Genomic DNA, 12,583 nt, shown 5'->3' with positions numbered 1-12,583 from the left:
GTCATTTTCTTAATCAATAAAAATCATTTTTCAAATAAAAATCGAGCTCGCCATCGAGTGGAAAAAGCATGAGCCGAAATGCGGGGTCCACATCGTTCTTAGACCAATTTTTATTCGTAAATTTCTAATATTAATTGCTTCATTATTAGAGTTTTAAATTATATTTAAAAATTACTAAACTTATTAATGAATCCTACATATTAAGTTTTGGTTAATTTTAAGTTCATTTGTCTACTGAAAAAATTTGAAAAATAATGATTTTATATAAAAAGAGAAACAATAAAATCATTTTAAACCAACACATTAAATTTTGTTTATCTTAGAGTTCATTTGCCTTATAAAAAAATTTGTACAAATATATATATATATATATATATATATATATATATATATATATATATATATATATATATATATAAAACGAACCCAAACATTTAAAATAAATCGTTGTCTATGACTTACTGATTTTATTGAGTTCCATGACTTTTTAGTATTAATTATATCGGTTTTTTAGTTTTTGAATTATTTTTTAAAATTAATAAATTTTATGTATCAAGTAAAATTTGATTTGAAATTTATTTCTTTAATGTAAAATTTTAAAAAAGTTTTAAAAGTACATATAATTTAAAGGATTATCATATTTTAATATTTTTGGTATTAGTATTAAATCGTGGAAAGAGCAAAAAAAAAAATGATATTATATTCAATTTTATTTATTTATTTAATGATTTTTTTATAATTTTCTACATTTTCCTTTTGTTTTTAAAAACTAGTGAAAAAACAACTTTTATTTGTTTTTTAAAAATTATTTTATATTTCACTTTGTTTTTAAACGCTATTTCCAAAAAGCAATGGCCAACCAGTATTAAAAAATTTTAAAAACAATTTTCTATTTTTAAAAATAGAAAACTATTTTTAAATCACATGATTAAATTTGCTCTTATATGATAGAATTTAGGAATTCCAAACTTATTATATATTAATGGTTGAAGTCAAGTGGGTTGAAGATCTATGCATCCTACCTGTTACAAAGGTCTGATTTTTTTTTTTTTTTTTTTAATTTTAAAGAAAAGGAAGTCCGGCTTTCTTAAAAAATTATGACCGGTTATCTAAATATTGTACACAAAAACATAGTTATTCTGAAGAATAAAATGCGCTAGCTTCATGGAAAACACTTCACATGCTAACCCATATCCATTGGGATGCAAGAATAAAACGGTGACATGTTCAAGGGAAAATTGGCATGAAATACATCATTGGCTTGCTACCTAAAAATATAAGCTTAAAGGTCAATTGGCATGCATGATACACACTGGTGAAACTCTCAATATTTGTAATCAAATCAGTGCATTCCAATGCTATCAATTGTTACTACAATTGGGCCAATTCATCATTCTTGAAAACAGATTGTACCCAGTATAGACTAAGTAATCTAACCTTTTCCCTTTGGGATATGTCAATCATCTGTGGTTCCTATAGACAGCATGTATATTGTCAACCTAGTTTCGGTATTTACAATGCCTTGGAACTCTGGAGTGATGAATGGGAGACAACACTTACTAGATGGTGGCATGGGAAGCAGATGTTTGAGCTATGTTGACTGCACCGGGTTTAATATCTCTGCTTCTCATGTAAGTCAGGAACTGCCCAGGTAGCTCTTCTAATAGAGCTTGGACTACGGAAGTTTGCCCACCTGCTTCAAGATTTAAGATAAGAAATTACTCTTTAAGGAAAACCACTTTCTAATCGATTTGCCAAGAAAAAGTACATCTTTCTTGTCTATGGGATATAAAAGGGAAATAAATATTTCAAATTTATAGATCCAGGATTCAAGAGAGAAAAGAAAATATAGAATGGTATGTACAAAAACAAGTTATATGCAAACTGCTCAAACTCTGCAGTTTACGACCTATTCAAGTATGTCTATTAGCCTCTAACAGGATGATGTGAGATTGAAGTTTGAGCTGAAAACTCCAAGTTTTTCAAAACCTATGCTGGACAAGCTAATGAAAAATATGTACTCACCACGCACTTCTCTCATGGGAACAAACTGTACAATATCTCGAGTTGCTACACGTCCTGTAGAACTCTCTAGCCGACAACCATCATCAGCATCAAGGATCTGCCAAACAATAAGAATCAGAACACAATCAAACACTGTTGAGACATGAAACCCATAGTACCCATTAAAGCATTAAGTACTGCATTGCCACTAAGGCATAAATTAATTGAAGTATTGAATGCTAAATTATGAAAACAAGGGTACACCTCCATTTGTTTAAAATCTGCTCCTCCCACTCCAACTATCAGAATCGATAAGGGCAAATCAGATGCCCTGACCAAAGCATCTTTTGTTTCTTGGAGATCTGTAAGTACTCCATCCTAGAAAGATGATAAATTACTAATAAAGAAAAGAAAAAGGAAAAAAGAATACGAAGATAAATGCAACTTTGAAGTTACATTTTCTCTACAAAGAAGTAAAAGATAAAATAAAAATAAATGCAATTATAAGTCCTCTTTACCGTTATGATAAGCAAAACAAAATATTTGCAGCTGCTATAGGAGAGGGACTGGCCAGCAATTTCAGCTGCATTGTTGATCACTTGTCCAAATAAAGTCGGTCCCGCCAGAGCAACATGGTTCAGTGCACTTGCATAGGCAGCCATGATCCCTTGGACCCCTTCAACCTGTGAAATAATAGAAACTTAATAGTGTTTTAATGGCCTGTTATGAGGTCCTCATAGATCAGAACATAGTCCAGGCAGAAGGAGGCCTCAATAGGCAATCCAGTGCAACAAGCAACACTATGCTACAACTACAGTGTAGCTCATCTAAAGCAATATTTGGGATGCCACAATCATAACAACTAAGAACAATTCAAACATACATCTGTCTTTTCTTGATACGTTACACTATTTATCTCTTTTTTCCCCCTGCCCTCTTGGAACAAGCATCATTAGTAAATGCAATGAAGCACTAGATAATTTTGAGCATATCAGGACGGTTCTTCCACAGACTAGTTAAACTCTCTCATTTCACCAAACAATATGGACGGTTATTTTTAATTGAAGAGCAAACATAACATACCAAAGAGGCAAACTCAGCAAAAAAAAAAAAATTGTTGTTTAATCTAGGGTTTCAAGTGTTAGTTTCATGGCCAAATACAAGAAAAAATATTTTGCTTCCCTTCTTTTTTTTTTTTTTTTGATAGGGAAAGGCAAACTCTGCCAAACAAAAAAAAAAAAAAAAAAAAAAAAAAGGTTGTTTAATCTAGGGTTTTGAGTGTAAGTTTTATGCACTAATACAAGTAAAAATGTTTTGCTTCCCTTCTTGTCTACACATATGCCATGACATGGAATTCGGTCCAAAACACAACAATGAAAATCTAATTGCAAATGATCAGAATAATATAATCCATTTTAAAGGATCTTACTTGTAGACATTTCAATTGATAGCCATATTTTCTGTCTTTAATAGTAAAGTCAAGTCTTCAATAAAACAAATTATTTTCATTTTGAGTTAAAAAAATTTACTAATACTAAAATCTAGCAAAAAGAGTAAGGTGATGAATGTGGAGTTAAATCCATTTCCTTGAATTAACAAGAATTAGCACTGTCACAACTTGGAAGAAAATCAAGGCTTTCATTATGATAAATTGCAAAGACAATGTAATATATCTTCTTTATTGGTAGTTGTGTAGAAGACAAATCGGAAAAACCTTGAGTCTTCTTACCTCAACGCCACTAGCACTTCCATTCAAGTTAAAACAATGTGATATGGTACCATCAATTGTCCTTCCCCCAAATCCCCATGCAGGAAAGCGCTTATCAGAATCATAAAATTGTATTACCTCTCCAACCTCCATTATAGCCTGAAAGGAATTCAGTCAAGAAATTATATTACCCACTCATCAATAAAGATTGATTTATTTTGTGAGCTAACATTCAAGCTATAAACATGGAATTTAGTGTATAAGATTGATTTATTTTGTGAGAGGCTTATGCTAAGCCAATGTTAGGTTAAACCCCTCCTCCTGAACATCCTTCGTTTGGCATGCACATGAGATCAATAAATAGGGGAAATACAGATGTTGCATGCTTTCAACCCATCACCTCATGATAACCAATTTGATGCTATGTTAAGCTACCAAGTTGTCCCAAAAATTTAAGCTATTAGATAATGGTGGATCAACTATGTATACAAGGCTGGTGTTAGGCTAAAACCCTAACAAAGTTAAGTCAGTCATAAAATCTACCACACTCCTCAATCATATCCACAGGTTGGTATCAAAAAACCAAATAATCCTTTTCCATCAACAGAACTCCACCAAGTATACCACTGGATGGTAGGAATGCAATTTAAATGAGCATCTCATCTGAGCTCTAATGGTAGATGGGAAGCCTCACCTGTTGGTAAGCATTGAACTGGCCAGAAGGATCAATGTAGTGCAAAGAATCTGGAGTTCGCGGATTTCCATTTGATGCTGGACAAAATAAAACAGCTGCTCATGAAACAGAAAAATTATAAAAACGCAAAAAGATAGCAATCCTGCAAAGCTGAAGAGTATTTACCGGTAAAATCGACAGCAACCATAAAATTAAGTTCAAATCCACTAGAAACATAATCAATAAAACTGTATAGAGGCTTCTCACAAAATTGATCAACAAATAGCTGGCCCTTCAGAACCTATACATTAATAGTTATAAGAAATGTAAGGGTTAAAAATCACCAACTAATGCAATATGTGGTTCCTTTTTCCAAGTATCAAACAAATACCTTCTCATAACCATGCTGAGCAGAAGAGGGTAAGATGAAATTGGCACCAGTTTTTTGTTCATGAAGTTTTTCCAGGTCTGCCACTGATTTCTGAAGTTTACTGATGAAGGAATTTTCAAAGTTAACATTTATATCTCAAGAAACAAAGGATGATGACATAAAATTTGATAAACCAAAGGAAAAAAAAAAAAAAACTAGAAGGATGATAATAAAAAACTAATGAGAGAAATAGATTCGTATAATTACCCAATCAGTACATGATTCCCACTACTATTGAAATCAAAGCACTCGATAACTAATGGGTTATCCTGCAAAGCAAATGAGAAACAGAAAGTTTAGTAACCTGTCGGCTGGGGTAGACCCACCAAGACATCGAATTGGTTCCAAAAAATGTGGATTTGACACCCACTATCTTAGTAAAAAAATATGAAAAAACCAAGCACTCAATGGTTCCTTGAGTAATGTAGTAAACAATAACACAATTTTTGTAAACTGAAAGACACTGTACTCAGGTAGCTCACAAATTACTTGTGTCTCTTTTCTTCCAGAGTAATCACAAATATCTACATTTAGTTTTACTGTAGACCACCATCTAACTAGAATTGTAAGAAGGTGAAAAACTTGCCTTGCTAACAAATTGCTGCATTGTCAGACATAAAGGCCTCCAGATTGGATTCAAGTTGTTATCAACCACTTCTGTCTTGCAAATTGGAATAGCACCTCCATTTTCAACAATCCTAGATATTCTTAAAAAAGGGTCCTAAAAAAGAAAAACAAAAAAGATGAGAAAAATTTAAGACCCAAACACAAATCAATACACCTATAAGTAACAAAATGCTCTAAGTCATGGGTTCTAAGTACATACACTTTTAGAAAACAAGTCCTTGTTTTCTAAGCGTGAACAATGGAATATAACCTCAATAGCATTCCTTGAAGCAACTGTTTCCTCTGCATGGACAGTGAGTTTCCCTAGGTTTTTCAAACCCCTGTTCCCATTTCTGTTATGAAGATCTAGGGTTAAGCTCTGGCCTTGTTTAGTCACTATCTGCCATGAGTTAAGCAAAACACATACAATAAAGTGTAAGTTCAATAATGACCAAATAATTGTAATAAATGATGTCCCATGGACTTCCTAATACAGATGACCACATTTTTGCATGTGTCTTGCCATGTGTTACACAAGCACAACTGCACAAGCTTTAAAATCAGACAATACTACAACTGTATAAAGAAAAGTGCTCTTTCTAGAGATGGACGACTGCTTTCAACAGCCATTTTTAAGCAGAAAATTGAAAATTCTCACTCGAAACATCATAGAAACAGACAAATAGCTTTTCTACTACTCAAAAATCTTCACAGGAACATTGCATAATATACAGGTTATGTAATTTCTAACCGACTTTATTGCTATTGTGAACATAGGAAACATGCAGAACTGTGCAGCATTATTAAGTTGGGACAAACCAAGGCAACTTACCTCTGACAGAACACAACCGCCTTCCCCAAGGAATTCTTGATCATTCAACTTCAGCATCTGCAAGGTCATAAAGTATAAAGTTTAACTCTGAAATTCACCTTCTGAAAGACTTTGAAGTTTAAGTCTGAATGAAAAAGTTTAATCCTAAACTTATTTATGGAAAAGGAAACAATGATTTCAATTTTGAATAAAATCTGCTTAAAGCACATGAATAAAATCTCTTCTTTAAAATGTGCTATACAAAATTCTTCTACAAACGTCTGATGTATGGCTACAAGCCTATGTTTCTCAGATGAAATTTTTGTAATCAAAGGTCATAACTTAAAGTGATAGGCAGATGTCAAATCTATATAATGAAGTCAGATTTATATTATAGAGGAACTAAGAAGCAGATGTCAAATTACCTTCACAGGTAAATTGTAATATTTTGTATCAACATCATACACGTGAAATCTGGAAACACAAATGAGCAAACACATGATTGAACCAATGACACTAAAGAGAGGTCTACCAGATGTAGTGAACAGAACAAATCTACATAATGAAGAAATGTACATAGATATATAACATGCTTACATCAATGGTTGAACAATCTCAAAGTGATAGGCAACAGTAATTTTTTTAATCCAAGCTGGATCCAAGCTGTTCATTATTACTTCTGTGCGCCCAAGTTCCTCAAGTGTTCCATCTCTTTTCTTAGTATATACTACTACCATAGGATCACTCTGCAATAGAAGGGGAAAAAGGAACTTTTTCAGTTTAAACCATAACAGGACAAGCCTCAGCACCATATCCAAGCACATGTCATAGAAATATTTACCATATGGAGGCTACTAAAATTAAAAGCTATGCCAGTACTTTGATAGAACAAGTCCAGGTATCACAGGCCAACTCTCCACATATGCAAGGGGCATGCCACTCTAACAGTATAATTTTTTGACACGTGAAATAAGTGAAAGATAATGTAGGCATATAAATACCTTATGAATAGCAGTAGGTTTTGAGTCTTTGACTTGTTTCTTTAGACCACCACTGCTACTTATTCGGTTATATTGCCATACAAAGTACCGCCTAAAACTCATATTACAGCTTTATGTTGAGATACAAAATATCAAAAACTGTGTATGCAAGAACACTTACATGGTTGGATAAATTAAATTTTAAAGTAGATAGATGGTATGTGGTTCAGCACGTTATGTACATACACATCACCTATGATCCTTCCAATCTTAGGATTAGTTCCCATGAATGGTGGAGGTTAGTAATGATTCACAATTCATGGTAAAAACTTTATCATATAATGCAAGTACCAAATAGGAAATAAATTAATCAGAATCTAGGGGATAGATGTTTTTGATCCAGTTTGCAGGGTTGTAAAATTCTAGCCTCGGCAACGAGGCCATTTTCAGAGGGAGTGGCAGGAGAAGAGGAAGTCCCTCTTCTGTAATGAATGTTATGATATTGCTCTTGATAACAATTCATCAGTCAAGAAACAATGCAAATAGGACTATAGAACAAATCATAAAGTGTTTCATTAGTTCCTGATGAAAATTTCCTCCTCATGCACTGTATACTATGCATAATGTGTTATAAATCACATGCACTCCAGTACTAATGAGCCTGGATTTTTCCCCACCATCACCCACAGCTACATGTTTTTGGTTGCCTTCTTTTCTAGGTTTTCCTGTAGCAACATTTCTTGTCCTTTTATTCTACATAATTACTCTCTTAGTATTTTTAATAAGTTTTCACTCACAATGGGACACCCAGGTAAGCATTCCATATCCACGTGGACAAATGAACAGCAAGAAGCAAGAAATAGTAGCCGAAGTCTTACAAAGCATTCAAAAATAAAGAGGAAAAAGAAAAATCAAACTACCACAAACAAACTGATATTTAATACAACAAAGGAAGGTAGGCCCAATAAGACAGCAAAAGAATATTGCACTATGAAAACACTTGTGAAAATACATGCCTTAGAGATGATGTCACGATCACGTAACCTGGAACCAGATAAAGATAGCTGCAGAAATCAATGAAAAGATATTAGTACAATTTGAAGACCAAAATCAAACAGGCAGACAGTAAAGAGGAATCGTCACACTCTGAACAACAGACCCATCCATATTTCTAGAATCACTACTGCCTATGGTTAAAGTTAAATGTTGAATCTCCAATTTCCATGCGGTCTTCTTACTCCTGGAGGTGGGAACATTTCTAACCTTTATTTTGTAAAGAGCCAGATCCAAGGTCTACAAAATATATCTCCCTTGGCAATCATAGAATGCTAGGATCACCTGCCCATTCTAAAAGGGCATTTCACATATTGAATCATATTGAGCGTGAAGGGGAAAAACTCTCTTCTTTAAAATATTAGGTTGCAACATCCTATTTTTAGTGTTCAACCTGACTTTCATAGCATTAACACTGAATATTTGAGAAAATGGCCAACCTCATATTCATACACTCAGGGGCCATCAGAGTAGGTGATAAATGGATGATCAGTATGGAAATGCAATTTTCTGCCCAGTTCTTTCCTGATTTGAAAGTGCTTAAAATGAACAGGAGTTCAGAGAACTTGGTGATCAAAATTTTGTTGGTTCATGCAAGTTAATTGTCACAGTATCAAGAATATTAAAATGGATAACATCAAAACCTAGTACAACTTCAGACAAGGCCCACATGAGTAAGAATATTACAGAAAAGCATCTAGTGGTCCAGGATATGAATAGAAGCTACAAAAAAAAATACACTTTTTCACACATTTATATTAAATTGGAAAAGTTTGGAATCAATGATTTTGTTGTATGCTCAAATGTCAAATACACATAGAATAGGGGAATCTTTCCATGTTTCTTAAATTTGGGAGCAACTTTCTGGCAGTCTTTTAGTGAGGATGAGATGGAAAACTAGCATGTCATGCAATGGCAGGCAGAAGCACGATGCTAACATTTCAAACAATGGGCAAAAAATTGCACTGATTTGGGAGATATCCAAAAAGAAGAATTTTCTTGACACAACCAACCAACAACCCTTTGTAGATAACCAAATTTCTCAGTTTACATTCACCATTCTTTTAGTATTTTAAAATCTAATAATATTACGATACCCTATAGAGAATGCATGCTTCTGTATCAGCAATCCCAAATACAACTCAAAAATTGCCCTGCAGACCTCATACACTTCAATTATCAAGCTCCACTCATGGACATCAAAACAGTGGGATACAAAATGTTACGATCTAAAAAGCGTTAAAAAAAATCTCACTCTCCAGTATACAAAAAACACATAATTTTCATAATTATTCATGAAATTGATCTCAGAAAATCATGGATTATTTAATAAGTGAGATATTCTTCACAGAACATTTTAAGAGCTCTGTTTTCACTTAAGAAAACAATTTCCAGGGCCATTGCCAATTACTATTATAAAAATAACGATGACGATTTTTTTGGCCAATTCCTAATGATAATAGGAATAACAATTTCCAGGGCAAATCGGTTGACCGTGTCCTTATATGGACATTGCAATCCATTTTGGTTGCCAATGCCAAGAAATAGGAATATAAAATTTCAATTGACAACGATTTCCTTACTCCACTTTCTCATCAACCAAACACAACATTAGGGATTCATATATGTGATGAAAACAAAAGTTTTAAAAATAATAAGAGGAAAAGATAAGAAACAAAGATCATCCACAGAAAAAAATTTTGCAAAATGGAATAAAACAACTCAGTAAATAAAATAAAATCACAAAAGTTGGGGTTTGACCCAATGTGTGGCTGAAAAAAAAAACATTCAATATCGAAAAGAAAAGGAGAATTAGGGTTTGGCTAGAGAAAAAACAATGAAGTGTACGGGAGGCACCACCTCGAGCTGCGTGAGGAGTTGATGAAGGCCTCGAGCTCGAAAGAAGTGGTCAACGGCATCGTTGAGTGTAGCGTCGGTGGTGGGCATGGGAGGCATGCTGGGCCCCGTCAGGCCCACTCCTACAGCCTGTTTCCCTCCTCTCACATCTGAAAAACACCCTCCCATCTTTCTCTGGGATTTCTTCTTTCTCTAGAATTTCATCTGCTTTGATTACTCTATCTGTGTAACAGAAGGCAAAGACAGTTCATTCGCATGCATAAATGATATTTGCATGTGTGTGTATACTCCATTTGTTAATGAAAGAACAACATTTGAGGGGTATATTGAGAACCCAAACCCAACGGCAAAAAGAAGAATCTTAGTTTGGGTGGGATGCAAAATTACCCAAAAAAATAAACAGAGAGGGGGAGTCCCGGGGGGGTGGTGGGTGGGGTTTGAAGAGTTTAATATTTAGAAGAACTGTTCTTATTTAAAATTTATTGTCTTGATTTTTTATTTTTTATTTTTAAATTTCCAAGTCTTCTGCCAAGTCTTTTAATTTCATTTCCACAGTTTCTTCGTCTTCGTGATCGTCACCATGAAATGATGCAAGAAGAATCTGACGAAGAACCTGTTTGGTGGGATAGAAAATTGAACTGCAGATGTCAAGAAGCTTATATCATACTACAAACATCATGATTGGACCAACTCGTAGTCAAATCAAATACTAGACAAGTCCCCAACAGACCTGGACTATTTTATGGTCTCCATGTTAGTCTCTTTGCCGTTATTCACGGGCTTTTATTTTGTACATAATCTATGGGCAATAGATTGAAATTTAGCATTATAGTATGCTCCAAACTTTGTTAAAAAATTTTAAATTATTAAACTTTGTTAACGTTGGTATATATGTACTTACCTAAACCATTTTATGGTCTACGGAGTTGTTAACGTTGCTATAGATGTCCTAACAATATTCTACCTAAACCATTTTATGGTCTCCTTCAACTTTCTTTGGATAACCAACCGTCCCACCTTCCGCGCTTTGGATTTTAGTAGATTATTTTGATTGGATCAATTAAACTTTGAATTATAAGAGGGATTTTATTTCCATTAAAATTATTTTTTATTTCATTCTAACAATCTACCAAAAATCCCTCATTGCTTCCTCCTTTCTGCCCTTTGTTTTTAAATGTTGACGGACATTGGAAGTCATAACTTTCCGTCCTACGAAAAGTTCCAACTTTTAGTTTGAGATAATGCATGAGAAAGTAACGTGCACGTTACTTCCATTAACACAAAGCTATTAAATTTGTGAGAAATTGCACACGACTTAAAAGTAATTGACTTTTTGTCTCCAATCACGTGGTAAGGAAAAGGGAGAGAGAAGAAAAATAAAATAAAAAAATATATTTAAAATTAATAAATTATTTTTATATATTATTTTTAATATATCATTTTCTTATTAACTTTTATTTGGAATGGTTTTTATTTTTACTATTTTTAGTTTTAGTTGAAAGCAAGCATAAAATTAATATTAATGTTGTAAAATTATAAAGTGAAAATAGAAGAAACACAAGAAAGAGAAATTATAATATAGGAAGAGAACAAAATTCAAGGGAAAACTCTATTGAAATTCATTAGGGATCTCTCCCTTTTATAGGGAGTTACAAGAGATATTTATGGATGATCATCCACAAGGTACCATAGTGCTACAGAATCTCATATTTTATAACACTCCCCCTTGGATAATCATAAGAATATGTCTCATTAAAACCTTACTAGGAAAAACCCTATGGGAAAAAAACCTAGTGAATGAAAAAGAGTACAATATTCTGTTGGATTACTATAACTACCTCGTCAAAAACCTTGCCAGTAAAACTCAATGGGACAAAAACTGGGTGAAGGAAAAAAGAGTACAGTATATCCATATTATCATTCTTCCCCTCATGTAAACATAATTATGATTTCTTTAACATTTCAAATGGTAGATCTCTCAATCTTCGTATTCCAAAGTCATACCTTAACTTTTGCAATGTGGTCGAAGGTAACGCCTTTGTGAATAGATCTACTAGATTATTGTATGACCGAATCTGTTGAACATCGATCTCACATTTCTTTTAGAGCTCATGAGTATAGAAGAATTTAGGAAGATATGCTTAGTTTTGTCACCTTTTATGAATTCTCCTTTAATTTGTGCAATACAAGCAGCATTATCCTCATGTAACACGATTGGATTGCCTCTAATGGAAGGTAGTCCACATGTTTCTTGTATATGTTGGATCATTGACCTTAGTCATACACATTCACGACTTGCTTCATGAATTGCAAGAATTTCTTTATATGGATCTGAAAGATATTCTGCATCTGCATATCTAAGCAATTGTTGCTTTGATTCCCTTAAGTAAAATAGACCCATATCGGTAGTTCCGCGAAGATAAAGCAATATATGTTTGATACCATTCCAATGTCTTCAAGT

General features: G+C 33.4%; 1 protein-coding gene across 4 annotated transcripts; it reads right to left on the bottom strand.

The window, feature by feature from the left end:
• Positions 1-1,224: 1,224 nt before the first annotated feature.
• On the bottom strand, positions 1,225-10,493 carry LOC117930343 (protein BONZAI 3-like). 4 transcript variants are annotated; one of them, XM_034850959.1, is made up of 17 exons: positions 10,126-10,270; positions 8,229-8,276; positions 7,234-7,324; positions 6,830-6,978; positions 6,658-6,706; positions 6,254-6,310; positions 5,642-5,821; positions 5,402-5,536; positions 5,023-5,084; positions 4,777-4,876; positions 4,572-4,686; positions 4,407-4,483; positions 3,734-3,871; positions 2,523-2,687; positions 2,269-2,382; positions 2,026-2,122; positions 1,225-1,696 (listed from the first exon to the last, which is right to left on the bottom strand). In XM_034850959.1, the coding sequence occupies exons 1-17, from the start codon at positions 10,182-10,184 to the stop codon at positions 1,560-1,562; spliced, it is 1,773 nt and encodes a 590-aa protein (XP_034706850.1). In that variant the 5' UTR covers positions 10,185-10,270; the 3' UTR covers positions 1,225-1,559. The 4 variants fall into 4 exon arrangements, with proteins under 4 accessions (XP_034706850.1, XP_034706851.1, XP_034706848.1 ...); XM_034850960.1 differs by lacking the exon at positions 10,126-10,270 and adding an exon at positions 8,372-9,243; XM_034850957.1 differs by lacking the exon at positions 7,234-7,324 and having other exon boundaries at positions 10,126-10,493.
• Between the last annotated feature and the right edge of the window lie 2,090 nt (positions 10,494-12,583).

The sequence above is a fragment of the Vitis riparia genome, chromosome 14, assembly GCF_004353265.1.
Source record: "Vitis riparia cultivar Riparia Gloire de Montpellier isolate 1030 chromosome 14, EGFV_Vit.rip_1.0, whole genome shotgun sequence".
Classification (NCBI taxonomy): domain Eukaryota; kingdom Viridiplantae; phylum Streptophyta; class Magnoliopsida; order Vitales; family Vitaceae; genus Vitis; species Vitis riparia.
Note: the sequence above shows the minus strand (reverse complement) of the source record. Positions and strands in the feature narration are given on the sequence as shown.